Source organism: Petaurus breviceps, unplaced genomic scaffold (assembly GCF_028583685.1).
Source record: "Petaurus breviceps papuanus isolate PSGF00001 unplaced genomic scaffold, PetGlider_PUasm1.0 151, whole genome shotgun sequence".
Taxonomy (NCBI): Eukaryota; Metazoa; Chordata; class Mammalia; order Diprotodontia; family Petauridae; genus Petaurus; species Petaurus breviceps.
This window is the reverse complement of record NW_027185712.1, coordinates 33,730,633-33,743,737: the sequence shown is the minus strand read 5'-3', so window position 1 is coordinate 33,743,737 and position 13,105 is coordinate 33,730,633. Positions and strand designations below refer to the sequence as shown.

Sequence of the window (13,105 nt, the reverse complement as noted above, 5' to 3'; positions counted from 1 at the left end):
GAGCTGGGATTAAAACAAAGAATCACCTACCCAGCAAAATTGAGTACCATGTTTCAGGGGAAAATAGAGTCATTCAGTGGAATAGAGGACTTTCAAGCATTCTTGCTGAAAGAACCAGAGTTGAATAGAAAATTTGACATTCAGAAATAGATAAATCTAATCACAAAATAAACAAGAAAGAAGTTAAGGAGGGGAATAGAATTTTACAAAAGTTAGAAATGGTGGACCTCTGGAGAAAACTGACTGAGAATAGAAAGAAATATATCTTTTCTCAGTGGTATATGGCACCACCACAAAACTTGACCATGTACTAGGGCATACAAACCTCACAATCTAATGCAGAAAGGCAGAAATATTCAATACATCCTTTTGAAGATCATGATGCAATGAAAATTATGTGTAATAAAAGGCTAAGGAAATATAGGCTAAAATTAATTGGAAACTAAATAATGTAATCCTAAAAAATAAATGGGTCAAACAACAAATCATAGAAACAATAACTTCATCAAAGAGAATTACAACAGTGAGACAACATATCAAAACTTATGGGATGCAGAGAAAGCAGCTCTTAGGGGAATTTATATGTCTCCTAATGTTTACATGACTAAAATAGAGAAAAAGGAGATCAATGAATTGGGCGTGCAATTGAAATAGATGAATATTTACAAAAATATAAATTGCCCAGATTACAGAAAAGGAAATAAAATACTTAAATCACCCAGTTTCAGAAAAATAAATTGAAGAAATCATTAATGAATTCCCTAAAAAATTTTTGCCAGGGCCAGATGGATTTACAAGTGAATTCTACCAAACATTTAAGGAACAATTAATTCCAATACTACATAATGCATTTGGAAAAATAGGTGTAAGAGACCTGCCAAATTCTTTTTATGATACAAATATGATGCTGATACCTAAATGAGGTAGAGTCAAAACAGAGAAAGAAAAAGTATAGCCCAATTTCCCTAGTGAATATGGATGAAAAAATTTAATATATAATATTAGCAAAGAGATTACACTTTCTTATCACCAGAATAATACACCATGGGATCTAAACCAGGAATACAGGATTGGTTCAATATTAGGAAAATTATGAGATAAGTTGACCACATCAATAATAAAAATAACAGAAATCATATGATCTCAGTAGATGCAGAAAAAACCTTTTGATGAAATATAATTCCCATTCCTTTTAAAAACACTAGAAAACACAGGAATAAATGGAGTTTTCCTTAAAATAATTAGCATCTAAAACCACCAGCAAGCATTATATATAGTGGGGATAAGCTAGAAATATTCTCAAGAAGATCAGGGGTGAAACAAGAATATCTATTATCGACCACTGTTATCCAATATTGTACTAGAAATTTTAGCTTTAGCATTAAGAGAAGAAAAAAAAATTAGAATTGGCAATGAAGAAACAAAACTATCACTCTTTGCAGATGACATGATGGTATACTTAGATAATCACCTAAAAAAATACTTGAAATAATTAACAGCTTTAGCAAAGATATAGGATATCAAATAAATCCACTTAAGGCATCATAATTTCTATATATTACTGTCAAAGCACAAAAACAAGAGATTGAGAAATCCCGTTTAAAATAACTGTAGAAAATGTAAAATATTTGTGAGTCTACCTGCCAAGACAAAACTAGGAACTATATAAACACAATTACAAAACACTTTATACACAAAGTCAAATGTAAATAATTGGAAAATTATCAATTTCTTATGGGTAGACTAAGCTAACATAATAAAAATTATAGTTCTACCTAAATTAATTTAGTTTTTCACTGCTATACCAATTAAGTTACCAAAATTATTTATAAAGGTAGAAAAAATAATAAAATTCATCTGGAAGAGCAAAAGGTCAAGAATATCAAGGGAATTAATGAAAAGAAATGCAAGGGAAGGTGGCCTAGCTGTAACCGATCTAAAACAGTATTATAAAGCAACACTCCTCAAACTATTTGGTACTGACTAAGGAATAGAATGGTTGATCAGTGGAATAAGTTAGATACCCAAAGCAGAGTAGTCAATGACTACAGTAGTCTATTGTTTGATAAACCCAAAGACTCTAGCTTCTGGGGTAAGAACTCACTATTTGACAAAAACTGCTGGGAAAACTGGAAAATAGTATGGCAGAAACTAGGCACAGACCAATATCTCATACCCTTTACCAAGATAAGGTCAAAATGGCTATATGATTTAGACACAAAGGGTGATACCATAAGCAAATTAGGAAACCAAGAAACAGTTTACCTGTCAGATCTATGGAGCAGGGAGGAATTTATGACCAAAAAAAATGTAGAGAACATTATGAAATGAAAAACTGTTGATTATGATTACATTAAATTAAAAAAGTTTTGCACAAACAAAACCAATGCAACCAAGGTGAGAAAGGAAGCAGAAAGCTAGGAAAGAAAATTTTATAACCAGTGTCTCTGATAAAAGTCTCATTTATAAAACATATAGAGAACTGAGTCAAATTTAGAAGTCATAGGGGTGGCTAGGTGGCACAGGGAATAGAGCACCATCCCTGGAGTCAGGAGAAACTGAGTTCAAATATGGCCTCAGACACAACACAAAAAACTAGCTGTGTGACCTTGGGCAAATCACTTAACCCCAATTACCCTACTTTCCCCTCCAAAAATAAAAGCAAAAAAAAATACAAGTTGTTCCCCAATTGATGAATGGACAAAAGGATATGAATAAGCAGTTTTCAGATGAAGAAATTAAAGCCATCTATAGAAATATGAAAAAATCCTCTAAGTCACTATTGATTAGAGAAATGCAAATTAAAAGAAAACTTCACACCTATCAGATTGAATAATATGACTGAAAAGGAAAATGAAAAAATTGAAGATGTGGGAAAAAGAATGCATTGTTGGTGGAGTTGTGAACTAATCCAAAACTTCTGGATCACAATTTGGAAATATGCCCAAAAGGCTAGAAAGCAGTGCATACCCTTTGATCCAGAAATACCACTACCAGGTTTGTATCCCAAAGAGATCATGAAAAAGGGAAAAGGATCCACATGTACAAAAATATTTATAGCAACTCTTTTTGTGGTGGCAAAGAATTGGAAATTATGGGAATACCCATGCATTGGGGAATGACTGAACAAGTTGTGGTATATGAGTGTAATGGATTGCTATTGTTTTATAAGAAATGATGAGTGGGTGGGTTTCAGAAAAAACTTGGAAAGATTTATATGAATTGTTCCTTAGTGAAGCGAGCAGAACCAGAAGAACATTGTACACAGTAACAGCAATGTTGTGTGATAAACAACTTTAATAGACTTAGCTCTCTCAGCAATACAATGACCCAAAACAGTTTTAAAAGACTCCTTATGGAAAATGCTACCCACATCCAGAGAAACAACTAAGAAGTCTAAATACAGATAAAAGTATATTATTTTCTCTTTTTTTCTTTCTTGTGCTTTTACTCTTTTGTTCTCATTCTTCTTTCACAACATTACTAATATAGAAATTTGTTTAATGTAATTTTATACGAATAGTTTATATCAGATTGCAAACTATCAGGGTAGGAGGGAGAAAAAAAATTGGAAATCAAAATCTTATAAAAGTGAATGTTGAAAACTATCTTTATATGTAATTAATAAAATAAAATCCTATAAAAATTCTTAATGTTCCCCTCTTTGACTTTATCCATAACTCTTAAACTACCCTCCCTGGTGAAACAGAACAAGTCTATATTTTCTTCCAAGTGATAGTCCTTCAAATATTTAAAGACATCAATCACTTCCTCTTTTTTAGAACCCACTTTTGGATTCACATGTCTGTGTTTCTAGCCCTAGAATAACTGGCAACTGATTCCATATTCATGCCCTGGCTTTGTTTGACCCTGTGGAATTGATAAAACCCTGGCTTTCTCAAGTCTTGTTTAGTTTGCTGTCAACTCAATCTATATTGAGCCTCATCAATGGGGATATAATCTAGTAAACTAAGGAATAAACCTTTGCTATTACTAGTTCTCTTGTCTTAAATTTAACTCTTGCCTGATAGATATTTCATCTAGCCCCAAAGAACCAGAGTGTCTTTGCCCTATTAACCAGGTCCTGTTGTTTCCTAGCAATGTACCATCTTCAACCAAAAAAAAAATATTGTTATACCTCTTTGAAATACAGTTGCTTACTAGTTCATGTTCACTTAAACCTTTGTCCTTTAAATGGCTTTGAAGTTGACTAATTTGTTGATGTTCTACTAATCTTTTCATCTATTTCGTGAGCCTTACATGGTATAGGTTTGATGTCTTCAGAGTGGCAGATATAATCTTGCTCCATTTTCAGAATTGCTAGTAAAGACATAGTAAAAATGAATGACATATAGATATAGAAAGAATAGCATTCATAACACATTTCTACTTTTCCTTAAAAGTCATGACATATGTCTAGATTGAGGCCAAATAAGTTCTTGTGCTAGCTGATTGCTTATTCAGTAAAACTGAATTATTAAACTCAAAGTATGATGTCTTAAGCATAAGACTACTAATTTCTATTTGTAAGTATATTGCAACAGTCTACTTTAGGGCATCCAGATGGAATTAACATTGACTTTCTTTGAATAAACTTACAATTTCACAGGGAATCCTATGGTACTTTAATAGTTGTTATCTTAATGTTATGAATGTCTTCTATTTCTGCTTCCTCGCAGAATAAAACTCCCCTTGCCTTAGAGGTTTTGGTACTTCTTGTTAATTATGAGTTAGAAGCTCCCCATTGAGAGCATAATCATGTAATCTTAATATTTTTAGAAGTTAAGATTTCAATTATTCATTTATTTTTAACATTATTTTTAATGAAATTTTGAGTTCCACATTGTCTCCCTTCCTACTGTCCTGCTCCACAAATTGAGAAAGCAAGCAATATGATAACAATTATACATGGGAAATCATGCAAAATATTCACCAGAAGTATTAGATCAGTTCACAACTCCACCAACAATGCATTAGTGTTCTGATTTTTCCACATCTTCTCCAACATTTAACATTTTCCTTTTCTCTCATATTAGCCAATCCTGATAGATGTGAGGTGGTACCTCAGAGCTGTTTTAATTTGCATTTTTCCAATCAATAGTGATTTAGAGCATTTTTTTTCATATGACTGTAGATAGCTTTAATTTTCTCATCTGAAAACTGCCTATTTATATACTTTTGTCCATTTATCAATTGGGGCATGACTTGTATTCTCATGAATTTGACTCAGTTCTCTATGTGTTTTAGAAATGAGGCTTTTATCAGAGACACTGGCTGTAAATTTTTTTCCGAGTTTTTGGCTTTCCTTTTCACCTTGGTTGCATTGGTTTTGTTTGTGCAAAACTTTTAAAATTTGATATAATAATAATTATCCATTTTGCATTTTATGATGTTCTCAATGTTTTGTTTGGTCATAAATTATTCACTTCTTCATAGATCTGACAGGTAAACTATTTCTTGCTTTCCTAATTTGCTTATGGCATCACCGTTTATGTCTAAATCATATACCTTTTTTGACCTTATCTTGTTATAGGGCATGAGATATTGGTCTGTACCTAGTTTCTGCCATACTATTTTCCAGTTTTCCCAACAGTTTTTGTCAAACAGTTAGTTCATATCCCAGAAGCTGGAGTCTTTGGGTTTATCAAACAGTAGATTACTCTAGTCACTGACTACTGTGCCTTGTGACTATTCCACTGATCAATCATTCTATTTCTTATCCAGTTCCAAATGGTTTTCATGATTGTTGCTTTATAATATAGTTTTAGATCTGGTATAGCTAGGCCACCATCCTTTGCATTTTTTATTAGTTCCCTTGATATTCTTCACTTTTATTCTTCCAGATGAATTTTGTTATTATTTCTCCTAGCTCCATAAAATATTTTTGGTGGTTTTGTTGGCATTGCAATAAGTAAATAAATTAATTTAGGTAGAATTGTCATTTTTATTATATTAACTTGGCCTACCAATGAGCAATTGATATTTTTACAATTGTTTAGTTCTAGCTTTATTTGTATAAAAGTTTTTTGTAATTGTATTCATATAATTCCTAGGTTTGTCTTGGCAGGTAGACTCCCAAATATTTTATATTGTCTATTGTTATTTTAAATGGAATTTCTCTGTCTCTTGCTGCTGGGCTTTCTTGGTCATATAAAGAAATGCTGATGATTTATGTGTGTTTATCTTATATCCTATTTTGCCAAAGTTGTTAATTATTTCAAATAGGTTTTTAGTTTATTCTTTAGGATTCTCTAAGTATACATCATGTCATCTGCAAAGAGTGAGTTTTGTTTCCTCATTGCCTATTCTAATTCCTCTAATTTCTTTTTCCTCTCTTATTGCTAAAGCTAACATTTCTAGTACAATATTGAATAACAGTAGTGATAATGGGCACTTGTTTCACTCTTGATCCTATTGGAAATGCTTCTTGCTTATCTCCTTTACATATAATACTTGCTATGGTTTTAGAAGGATCTGATTTGTAATTTTAAGAAAGACTCCCTTTATTTCCATGCTTTCTAAGGTTTTTTTTTTTTTTTTGCTTTTTAGAGGTCAATTAGGGTAAAGGGACTTGTCCAAGGTCACATGGCTAGTTTTTGTGTTAAGTGTCTGAGGCCGGATTTGAACTCAGGTCCTCCTGACTCCAGGGCCAGTGCTCTATTCATTGTGCCACCTAGCCACCCCAAGTGGTTTTTTTAAAAATAGGAATGGGTACCATATTTTGTCGGATGCTTTTACAGCATCTATTGAGATAATCATATGATTATTTTTGGTAGATTTGTTATTGATACACTCAATTGTGCTGATAGTTTGCTTAACACTGAAGCAGCCTAGCATTCCTTGCATAAATCCCATCTGGTCATAGTGTGTTATTCTGGTGTTAAACTACTGTAATCACTTTGCTAATTTAAAAAAATTTTTGCACCATTAATCTTTAGGGAAATTGTTTTATATTTTTCTTTCTCTGTTTTGACTCTCCTTAATTTATATATCAGTAACATACTTTTGTCATAAAAACAATTTGTTAGGACTCCTTCTTTGCCTACTTTCCCAAATAGTTTATATAGTATTGGAATTCATTATTCTTTAAAGATTTGGTAGAATTCATTTGTAAATCCAACTGGCCTTGGAGATTCTTTTGAGGGAGCTCATTAATGACTTGTTCAATTTCCTTTTCTAAAATGAGGTTTTTAAGTATTTTCATCCTCTTCTGCTAATATGGGCAATTTATATTTTTGTAAATATTATTCTATTTCAATTAAATTGTCATATTTATTGGCATATAGTTTGGCAAATTATTATTTGCCCCCCAAAATTATTGCTTTGACTTCTTCTTCACTGGTGGTGAATTTACCCTTTTCATTTTTGATACTTGTCATTTGGTTTTCTTCCTTTATAAAAAAAAATCAAATTGATGAAAGGTACATCTATTTTATTGGTTTTCCCATAAACCATCTCTTAGTTTTATTTATTAGTTCAATAGTTTTCTTACTTTCAATTGTTTCAATCCCTCCTTTAATTTTGAGAATTTCTAATTTGCTATTTGAGTATTCTATTATTTGTTCTTTTTCTACCTTTTTGAGTCATAAGCCCAATTCATCGATTTGTTCTTTCTCTATTTTATTTATGTCAGCATTTAGAGATATGCAGTTTTCCCTAAGAACTGCTTTGACTGCATCCCATAAATTTTGGTATGTTGTCTCACTGTTGTCTTTCTCTTTGATGAATTTATTGATTGTTTCTATGATTTGTTGTTTGACCCATTTATTTTTTAGGATTACATTGTTTAGTTTCCAATTTTTAGTCTATCTTTCCACAGTCATGTATTACACAGAACTTTCATTGCATCATGATCTGAAAAAAGATTTATTTAATATTTCTGCCTTTCTGCACTGGATTATGGGGTTTTATACCCAAATACATGGTCAAGTTTTGTGTAGTTGCTATGTACCACTGATAAAAAGTATATTCCTTTCTATCCACTTTCAGTTTTCTCCAGAAGTCTACCATATCTAACTCTTTTAAAATTCTATTCACCTTCTTACCTTTTTTCTTGTTTATTTTGTGGTTAGATTAATCTTGTTCTGAGAGGGGAAAGCTGAGATCCCCTACTAGTATTGTTTTGCTATTTATTCCTGTAACTCACTTAATTTTTCCTCTAAGAATTTGGATGCTATACCACTTGGTGCATATATGTTTAGTATTGATATTACTTTATTTTCTATGTAACCTTTTAGCAAGCTGTTGTTCCATCCTTATCTGTTTTAATTAGATCTAGTTTTGCTTTTGCTTTGTCTGAGATCAGGATTGCTACCCCTGCTTTTTTTTTTAACTTTATATTCTACTACAGTCTTTTAATTTTGTGTGTTATCTCTTTGCTTCAAATGTGTTTTTTTCTAAGCAACATATTGTAGGATTATGGTTTTAATACACTCTGCTATCTGCTTCTGTTTTATGGGAGAGGTCATACTATTCATATTCACTGTTACGATTACTATGTATTTCCCTCCATCCCATTCCCCCCCTGCTTATACTTTTCTCTTTCCTTTCACCATGTCCCTCCTCACCTGTGTTTTACTTTTGACCACTGTCTTCTTCAGTTTGCCCTCTCTTCTATCTACCCCTTTCCATTTTCTATCCCCTTTCCTCTCTTTCTTCCTTATAAAGTAAGAAAAATGTATTTACCCATGAATGTGTACGCTATTCCCTCCCAATAAAAGTAAGATTCAAACAGTGCTTACCCTGCCTTCCTTCTTTTCCTCCTAGGAAATAGGAAATAAGTCTTTTTCACCTTTTCATATAATGTAATTTATCCCAGTCTGACTCCCCCTTTTCTCTTCTCTTAGTACATTCTTTTTTCCACCTCTTAATTTTTTTATATTATCAGAGAAAAGTCAACTTATGCCTATACCCTCTATCCATACCCTGAACACTGCCCTAATAGAGACACAGTTCTGAAGAATTGCAAATATCATTTTCCCATGTAGAGATGTAAACAGGTAAAACTTATTGAATAATGTGGGGTTTTTTTCTGTTTACTTTTTATGCTTCTCTTGAGTCCTTTATTTGAAGATAAAATTTTTTGTTCAGCTCTGCTGTTCATCTGGAAAATTTGAAAGGCCTCTATTTCATTGAATTTCCATCTTTTTTCCTGAAAGATTATGCTCAGTTTTGCTGGGTAGTTGATTCTTGGTTGTAATGCAAGTTCCTTTGCCTTCTGGAATATCATAGTGTAATCCCTCTGATCCTTTGATGTGGAAGCTACTAAATCCTGCATAATCCTGACTGTAGTTCCATGGTATTTAAATTGTTTCTGGCTGCTTGCAGTATTTTCTCCTTGACCTGATAATTCTGGAATTTGGCTACATTCTTCCTTGGAGTTTTCATTTTGGGATCTCTTTCAGGAGGTGGTCAGTGGATTCTTTCAATGACTATTTTAGCTTCTAGATTCTAGGATATCAGGGCAGTTTTCCTTGGCAATTTCTTGAAAGATGCTGTCCAAGCTTATTTTTTTTTAAATCATGACTTTCAGATACATTATCTCTTATTCTCTTAAATTATCTCTCCTGGATCTATTTTTGAGGTCAATTGTTTTTCCAATGAGGTATTTTATATTTTAATTCTTTTGATTTTGTTTGACTGATTCTTGATGCCTCATAGAGTCATTAGCTTCCATTTACCCAGTTCTAGTTTTTAAGGAACTGTTTTCTTCAGTTAGCTTTTGGACCTCTTTTTTCCATTTGGCCACTTCTACATTATAAAGAGATGTTTTCTTCAATGGATTTTCCCCCCCATTTGACCAATTGTATTTTTAAGGAATTATTTTCTTTGTCTCTCTTGTATATATCTCATTTCTTTTCCCAATTTTTCTTCGACATCTCTTATTTGATTTTTAAAACCCTTTTTGAGCTCTTCCAAGAAGGGTTTTTGGGCTTGTGATGAATTCATATTCCTCTTTGAGATTTTGAAGGTAGGCATTTTGATGTTGTTGCCCTTTTTTGAGTTTGTTTTTGGATCATCACTGTTGACATAGTGGCTTTTTGTGGTTAGGGCTCTTTTCTGTTTTTTTTTTTTTTACTCATTTTTAAAAAGTTGAGCTCTGCTCCAAAGACAAAGAGTGTACTGTCCCTCGTTTCTTGCACTGTCAACCAGGGACCTGGTCACTGGATTTCTGCTCTGGTGCTTGAAGTGCTGGCTACTTGACTGGGATGGCCCAGTCTCATCATACCTGCTCTACCCTGGGTTTCAAGGATGGCAGTTTTCTTGCTGCACTGGGGCCAGAGGCCTCACAACTGGCCTACTGTGCCACTGGTCTCCTGAGCCAGGATTGGTTGCTGATCTGTGCTTTGGTTAAGAGGCTCCCACTGACTTGCCCAGACACTGCCTGCCTTGGTCTCTGCTCCACTTTTCCCAATTAAAGCAATCCATTCCTGAAGTCCTTCAAAGTTCTCTTGGATGGGAAAATTGTTTCACTGTATCTTTTTGTGGGTTCTGTCACTCCAGAATTCTTTTAGAAGCTTGATTTAACATTGTTTCTGAGGGAAACTGAGGACAGCTCAGACAATTTCCTAGCTTCTCTTCCCCATCTTCCCCATTCTCTTTACCAACTTTGCCCCGCCCCGTAACATACTTTTATTATATTATTTATGAAATTGAAACTTGATAAACCACAAATTGTTTCTCTAGCAACTTTTAAAAACTATAATTCTATTTTCCCCAGTTACATTTAAAGACAATTTTAACAGTCATTTCTAAAAGCTTTTGAGTTCCAAATTTTTTTTCTCGCTCTCTATCTTCCCCCTCCCTGAGACAGTAAACAATTTGATATAGGTTACACATGTTAAATCATGCAAAATATATTATATATTAGTCATATTGTGAAAGAAGACACAAGGCCAAAGGAAAAGAAATCAAGAAGAAATGGTGAAAGTGAAAAATAGTATGCTTCTATCTGCATTCAGATGCCATCAGTAGCATTTTTCATCATGAGTCCTTTGGAATTTTCTTGGATCCTTGTTTTTTGGAGAATAGCTGAGTCATTTTCAGTTTGATCATAGTATTACTGTTATTGTGTACAATATTCTCCTGATTCTCACTGGTGACTTTTCAAGCATGCTTCCATACAATTATATGTGTTATACTTTCATGAGTAAATTATTTCCTAAGATAAATTTTATTTTTCAGTTGTCTTTTGACAACTTTTGTCCAACTCTTTCCTTTCCACTCTTTTCTCAATTGAGGGGGAGAAATAAAACACTTGTTACAAACATGTATAGTCAAGCAGAACAAATTTCTACACTCACCATGTCCAAATACAAATTATTAATAGTAGTGATGTTGGTGATAGTAACAGTAGTGAAGCACAAAAGTCTTTCAGATAATCATTTGACTCAGTAAGTTTGCTTAGAGTAATTGATTTGTGAAATTGATTAGAATGATCTCAAGGCTTCTGTTTCAATTATTTGTTTGTGATGATGTTTTGATATACATAGACATGAAAAATGCAAAGACTGGGTGCTTAAAACAAAATTGTTGGTCATCTGGGTCTTCATTTATTTGAATCTTCATGAACAAAACTGAGAACACAAATGGAAAGCATATCTCAGCTACCATATCATATTGCCTTTATTCATGAGATGAACTTCCTTTTAGGTAGGATAGTGCAAAAAATTTTTTTAAGTCTTTGGTTTGTTAATATAGGAAGAATATAAATAAGTAGATATAAACTATTTTAATCCATCAGGAGAAAACTGAAGGAAATCAATTATTTTTCTTCAAAATGACAACTCTACTTTTAGTTATCCAATTCGTTTTTGGAATAGTCCAATTTTTTGTGGGAATTATGGCAAATGGAATCATTATAATAGTGAGTGGCCTTGAATATATCAAGAAGAAAAGGGTGACTGCATACAACCTCCTTCTGATCAGTCTGGGATTCTTCAGAATTGTTTTGCAGGTAGTAACAATTTCGGGCAATCTGATATTATTCTTCACTCTAGAGTTATATGTAACCTATGAACTCTTTATGGTTTTCTTTTTCATAAATGAAGTTAATCTTTGGATTGCTACCTACCTTTGTGTCTTCTACTGTGTGAAGATTGCCAACATTGTCCACCCCTTATTCCTCTGGGTGAAGATGAGGATCTCAAGGCTTGTGCCATGGTGGATTCTGGCATCACTGATAATTTCAGCTGCCCTTTCTACATTCCACAGTCTCGTGTATTGGTCAGGGACCAAAGAGGAACTGAGAAGATTTTTTACTGGAAATATCACTGCCCAAGCTCTTTTCCATTATGTATTTCCAATTCCAATTCTTGTTGTGGGGTTGGCAGTGCCATTATGCATGTTCAGTGCTGCATCGTTTCTGTTGATCTATTCTCTGGGTAGACACACCAGACAGATGAGAAGCACAACAACTGGTTTTAGAGACCCAAGCACCGAAGCTCATATCCATGCCATGAAATCGGTATTCTCCTTCATAATCCTCTATTCCTCCTATTATGTTGGAATGGTGATACTATTTTCTGGGATTCCCCTAGAGGACGGCCTCTTGTTGTTTATTTTTTTCTCATTGGCTTCCTTTTACCCCTCTGGACACTCCATCATCTTAATTCTAGGAAATTCAAAGCTAAAGCATTATACAAGAACATTTTTGCTTTCTGCTAAGTGCTGTCTGGGAAGAGGTTCAGCACTAGACTCTACACAGACCCAATAAAGCATGCTGTTTCTAAACTTGCATCACTTTATTTTAGGTGTAACTAATCAATTTGATTTGCTCTTAGGCTTAAAAAGAGGGCAAGTTCATGACATTGTCACTCTTCTGGAACATTCAATTGATTGTCAGGATAACTTGTTTATTTCAAAGGTCAGGACTCATCTGCATACTTTGTACTGAAGTCCAGGTAAAGGCACTGGTATTGAAAGGACTGATGCACATCTGCTCTCCCCTGGTACCTCCTTGTTTTGGGAGACTCTCAAAACTGTCCTGAAGGTCACAGAAAAAGAAAGCAATTTCTTCCCTTGTCACCAGAAGGGAAGGTGAGGACAAGCTTGACTTTTATCCCCAACTGTGAGATTGAATTCCCAGATGCTGCAATAATATGAC

General features: G+C 33.5%; 1 protein-coding gene across 1 annotated transcript; it reads left to right on the top strand.

Annotated features, from left to right (window-relative positions):
- The first annotated feature begins 11,779 nt into the window (after nucleotides 1-11,779).
- On the top strand, nucleotides 11,780-12,715 carry TAS2R1 (taste 2 receptor member 1). The gene has a single exon (XM_069078545.1). It carries the CDS (start codon nucleotides 11,780-11,782, stop codon nucleotides 12,713-12,715), a length of 936 nt encoding a protein of 311 aa, XP_068934646.1.
- Nucleotides 12,716-13,105: the final 390 nt, after the last annotated feature.

What these genes read in the sequence shown, in the direction of transcription:
- TAS2R1 (XM_069078545.1), top strand. Translation starts at nt 11,780, where the DNA reads ATGACAACTCTACTTTTAGTTATCCAATTCGTTTTTGGAATAGTCCAA.